The sequence below is a fragment of the Trichosurus vulpecula genome, chromosome 3 (genome assembly GCF_011100635.1).
Source record: "Trichosurus vulpecula isolate mTriVul1 chromosome 3, mTriVul1.pri, whole genome shotgun sequence".
NCBI lineage: Eukaryota > Metazoa > Chordata > Mammalia > Diprotodontia > Phalangeridae > Trichosurus > Trichosurus vulpecula.
In genome coordinates this window covers 126,377,425-126,383,424 of record NC_050575.1, presented here as the reverse complement: position 1 = coordinate 126,383,424, position 6,000 = coordinate 126,377,425, and the positions used below count along the sequence as shown (strand labels likewise).

At 41.8% G+C, this 6,000-nt stretch overlaps 1 protein-coding gene across 1 annotated transcript; it reads right to left on the bottom strand.

Annotated features, from left to right (window-relative positions):
• Positions 1-454: 454 nt before the first annotated feature.
• LOC118844680 (olfactory receptor 1G1-like) lies at positions 455-1,396 on the bottom strand. The gene has a single exon (XM_036752620.1). The coding sequence runs from the start codon at positions 1,394-1,396 to the stop codon at positions 455-457; it is 942 nt and encodes a 313-aa protein (XP_036608515.1).
• Between the last annotated feature and the right edge of the window lie 4,604 nt (positions 1,397-6,000).

Sequence of the window (6,000 nt, the reverse complement as noted above, 5' to 3'; positions counted from 1 at the left end):
GCTGAATCAATGGAAACCTCTTTTCCATCTTTTGGTGTAGTCTCATAATTCCCTGAAGGGTTCAGTTCACTGTTAGTCAGTCTATCTCAGCACAGTGCTAGAAATGTGGCCAAATTTTGCCCTTTCAGCATACATGCAATCCCCACTTGCCCTAAGATTTGATTATCACTGGAAGGGGAAAAAAGTAATTCATCCTAGCGAAAAAAGAGTCTTTCCTGAAATGCCATCACTCTGAGGTTTGGTTCTGGTTGTTGTCTTGTGGTTGGGTCATCTGATGCTTTGGTCATCAGGGAAGGCACAGGAAGTGGGCATCTGAAAAACATCTCATAAGAGTGGGCCATAGGAGGGTCAGACCAACAGATGAATTTATCATCCTGAATGATCAGGAGATGAAGGTACGGGGAGTAAATGGTCTCCTAATGGTCTCTGGGTTTCTGCTAAGGGCTATGGTATATCACCAAGAGAGAACCATTCCCTTGCTTATTAGCTTCCTTAGGGCTCTCTTTATGTCCGTATTCCTCAGGCTGTAGATGAAGGGATTCAGCATGGGGGTCACCACTGTGTACATCACAGATATGATGATCCCTGTGTCTGCTGAGTAGGAAGATGAAGGCTGTAAATACACCAGAATGAGAGTCCCATAGAAGAGAATGACCACTGAGAGGTGGGAGCCACAGGTGGAGAAGACTTTGTGCTTCCCATCAGTAGAAGGGACCCTGAAGATAGTGAAGATAATGTGGATATAGGAGAACAAAATGCAAGTGAATGGGATGAAACCAGCCAAACTGGCATCAATGAACATCACTACCTGAAAGATGCTAATGTCTGAACAGGACAGCTTGAGAAGGGGTAGGAGGTCACAGAAGAAGTGGGGGATCACATGGGATCCACAAAAGGAGAACTGAGCCATGAAGAGAGTGAGAGAGAGGGCAATGAGGTGGGAGCAGAGCCAGGACACAGTCACCAGCAGGACACAGCGTGCAGGGCTCATGACTATGGTGTAGTGGAGAGGGAGGCAAATGGCCACATAGCGGTCATAAGCCATGGCAGCAAGGAGGAAATCATCCAGAAGAGCAAAGGTCATGAAGAAATACATCTGAGTGAGGCACCCAGCATGGGAGATGCTCTGATGCTGGGTCCAGATGTTCATTAGCATCTTGGGCATTGTGGTGGAGGTAAAACAGGTATCAATGAAAGAGAGATTGGCCAGGAAGAAATACATAGGAGAGTGGAGGTAAGTGTTGGAGGCAATGGCCAGTATGATGAGCAGGTTCCCCAACATGGTGACCAGGTACATGGCCAGGAATATCCCAAAGAGTATCAGCTGATGATCTGGCTGCTCAGAGAGTCCCAAGAGGAGGAATCCAGAGATGCCAGTTGTATTTCCCTTTTGCATTTCCTGAAAAACACTCATTGGAAGGGAATCTGGCTAAAAGAGAGCAACCAGCAGATGATGATGAGACCTCCACCTACCATTCTGGTCTCTGGAGTAGTCACTGTGGAAATGGAGTGTTGTATAACTATGTGGAATTGGTGGGATCTGGTCTTTGAACAAATGCAAAATTCCCAGGATAATCTTAATTCTAATAATAACAATGTCTATATTTTTCCCCATATAGAAGCAGTATATTGTCATGAATACAAAGTTGGCCACAGAGTCAGGATGACTTGGGTTCAAATGCTACCTCTGATAGATACTGACCATGTGACCTTGGTCAAGTCACTTAATCTCTCTGTTTTCTGGGTAACTCATTAAAACTCCAAGTTTCAGAATACTTGCTGCTCTGTTTTGGCAGCGCGGGTTTCTTCGCTGGGGGCTCCTTATACCTATGGGCTCAAAGGTAGACCAAAGTTTTCATAGTCCTTTATGATTTACAATGTGATTTCTTCATAGCACTGACATGCAATTATTAGCTTTCTCTTTTGACAGATAAAGAAATTGAGACTTCAAAATAAAAGTCATGGGGAAGCTAGGTGGCGCAGTGAGTAGAGCACCGGCCCTGGAGCCAGGAGCCTCAGACACTTGACACATGTACTAGCTGTGTGACCTTGGGCAAGTCACTTAACCCCAATTGCCCTGCCAAAAAAAAAAAGCAAAAAAAAAAAATAAAAGTCATGCTCCCATTACAGAACTAGTTTCTGTCTGAGCCAAAACTTGGACCCAGGCCACTGATTTTAAGTCTAGTTCTTTTTTTCCCCCCATTGTGTACCACTGTCTTTATTTTCATCCTGACCTGTAATTTCATAGGTGTAAGTTACTCCCCAGGAAAGAAACATCCTCTCTCAATGCACATTGACCTCTATTGGAAAGCTAGGTGGAGAAGTGGACAGAGTGCTGCACTTGGTATTAGGAAGTCCTGAATTCAGATCCTGCCTCAGATACTTACTAGCTGTATGACCCTGGGCAAGTCATTTAACCTCTCTCAGCCTCAGTTTCCTCTTAACTTTCAGAGTTGTTATAAGGATCAAATGAGGTAACATGTATAAAATACTTTGCAAACCTTGAGATACTATATAAATTCAAGATATTCTGGAACTTATTGGTCATAGAGAATTGCCTGGAGCACCAAGAGGTTAAGTGTCTTGTTCACTTAGACAGTCTTTTTCAGAGGAAGTACTTGAACCCAGGTTTTCCTGGCATCAAAGATTGCCCTCCATTCAGGCTGCCATATGGCCTCCCCATCATTTCTTTCTGCATCTCAGTTTCCTCCACCCTACTTGTGACATACTTCAAGACTATGTAGTTTGTAAACGGAAAATTCTTCACTTCGATTCTGGAAATGATCTTGGCAATTTGTTGGCATGGGTTGTCCCTCCTTCTGTGCTGTTTGTAACACGTCTCTGACTTAGTAGATGGCCTTTGAGAGCTGTTATGATGGAAAAATATCCATCTTGCAGTCGCCCAGAGTCACCCACTCTGATTTTAACTAGGATGGCCCTTAGAGAGTGATCATTTAGTATGTTCTCCTCCAGGCCCACCCATTTCAGCTTGACTTGTGAGAACCTGCACCGTTTTGGTATAGACATTTAGAACCAAGGGTTACTTCTTTGACCAATGAGGCTTTGGAGGAAGAGGAGGACTTTAGAGAGGTTGACTGTGCCGTCATAATGCAATTGTTTGTTTTTTATCTATTTTTAGAATCAGAAATTTATTATAGCTTATAGTCTTTCTGAACTGATCTATCACCAATACATACATCTGAAAAACAAGACCCTACTGTGAACCTGAAAGGCTGCCTGTCAGTATGGATGTTTTGAGTTGGAATCTAAGTATAGCGGCTACAGTGACAGTATGTGGAAAGAAGAAATAGTTTTAGTTCCCCAGTTTACCAAACACTAGCAGGTCGGTTATCACAGAAAAGTAGTCAAAATCAATCCTCTCTCCCTCATTTTAGAAATCTAAAATTTTACATTTAAATTGCTTTTAAAAATGTTTGTATGGATTTTAGGCCCTTTGCTAACAGGTCTGACTTCCTCTGTAGCAATGTGGCATGAGACCTTCTGAGAAAAGCATGCCTAGAGTAGTTATTTAGTAATTCCTTTTAATTAGTTAATCCATCTATTTATCATTAATTGATTCCAAGAGCTCTCTACAAAGAACAGAGCCATAGAGGAAAAGGCCCACTAGAGTCAGGAACCCTACTCGTGATTGGGGTGAAGTTATTCCTTGATTAAATGTTGGTGAAGAGCGAGCCTGAGATGAGATGAGCAGGTGAGACAAGGGTTTTTTTTGGTGAATATAGTCTTGGGCCTTATTCTCCTGCTATCATTCCAATGCAGGGTTATATTTGGGACATTACCTATCTTGGTCTTTAACTATTAAAGTCATTGTGTATAGCATGCTGGATCTGGAGACCCCAAGTTCAGATCTGCCTTCAGACACTTAATAGCCATGTATCTCTGGGCAAGAGTCACCTAATTTATATGTGCCTCAGTTTCCTCAACTGTAAAATGGGAATGATAACAGCACCTACCTCCAAGCATTGTTGTGAAGATCAAAGAAGACAATATTTGTAAGTGCTTAGCGCAGCACCTGGCACATAATAGGTTTTTAGTAAATGCTTGTTTCCTTTCTTCCTTCTATTCCAACTGGACCTTGAGGGAGCTTGTGGATTATGGAATGAGTGCCTTCTCACCAATAATCTTAATAGCCAAGATGGGATCGACTTTAAGAGAGAAGAGAGAGAAGGAGGCTGTAAATGCTTTTAAGTGAGTCTCACCCATCCTCATCAATTGCTCCTTACCTAGCAAGACACCACCACTCAGTGCACAGTCTCTGCAATCTCTTCACCTCTCCCATGGATAACAGGAAATTCATATCAGGGAGCTGATTGAAGACCAGAGACCAGTCCAGATAGCAGAGGAGACAGAGAGGGCAGGACTGGGGCAGCTGGAGAGCAAGATCCAACTTTGGGCTTTCCATATTTTGTTGATTCAGTTGATTGGTAGGCCACTGAGAGAGATTCCCTAGCTTCCTCATTAGAGACCAAAAAAAAGCAATTATCTGACCTATCTACTCCTAGTAGGCCCACGAGCCTCCCGAGTCCTTGAGTCATGTGGAATTCCTCCCCCTTAGAGTGACCAGCCCTGGGAGCAGGAAAGGAGCTGCTGCCAAGCTCTTTACTGTGCCCTGTCTTCTTCAGTCCCAAGCTTAAGTCTGACTAGAAACAAATGAGAGTTGCAGTAATGGAAGGAATTTGCATAGAGACAGGTTTTTTGCTCCATAGAAGAAAGAATTTCCTAACAATTAGTTATATAAAAGTGAAATAGGTTGTCTCAGGAACTAGTGAGTTCTTCATGATTAGGGAGCCTTCAAGCAGAGAATGAATGACTACTTGTCAAGGACACTATGGAGGATATACTGAGGTCTCTTCCAGCTTGGGGATTCTATGACAATATATACATTCCAAGATCTGTACCTCCAAAGTCCATCAAGCAGTTAAAAAGTTAGTGTGGAGTAGTAAGAGAAAAAGAAGACTTAGAAATGATGGCTGCCACCAAATATTCAAAGTATTTTCAGACATAAATGGGATTATAAAGTTACAGGGGTTCAGATTTTGGCAAAAAAGAAATAACTAAAACAATTAGAATGTCTGAAAAATAGCATCATCTGCCTTGTGTGGTAATGAACTCCCTGACAACATAAGTATTTAAGCAGAGGCTGAATTGATTAAAATGTCACTGAACCAGCTGTGACTCAGTGGAAAGAACTTTAAATGTGGCATAAGAAAACCTGAATTCAAATCCTGTGTAAACTTGATCAAGTTAACAACTTCTTAGAAGTTATTTTCTTATTTATCAAATGGGGATGATTTTGCTTGTACTGCCTACTTAACCAATCAATCAACAACCATTTATTAGGTACATGTTCTAGGTGCTGGGAATGTGTCTATGTATATATGTATATGTGTATGTATGTGCGTATACACACATACACACACATAACAGAATACATAGAAACGTACATATATATCCCTATTTGTATGGAAATTATGGACATATACATATATATCCATGTTTCTATATATGTCTCTCTGTCTCTCTATTTTTCTCTCTCTCAGTTCCTGTGCTTTTAAAAATTCCTATTATTTTAATCATCACTTTTCTGCAAAAGACTCCTAAATTTATATATCCAACCCCAATTTCCATCCTGGGCTCCCATCTTGCACCACTGACTGCCTTCTCAGCATGTTCACCTGGGCATCCTATAACCATCCCAAACTCATTATTTTTCCCACTTAGTCTATTCTTCTTTCTAACTTCCCTATTTCTGTTTCTTCCCCCTCTTTCTCAACCCCTATATCCAGTCCATTGCCAGGTCTTTTAGGTCGTACATCCAGAATAGTTCCCAGATCTATCTACTTTTCTATGATCACATAGACACCACTCTAGTTCAGGCCTTTATTATCCCTCACTTGGACTATTGCATTAGCTTCTTAGTTGGAATTGCTGCTTCCAATCTGTCCTCTCTCCAACCTAACCCCCATGGAACTGTCAAAA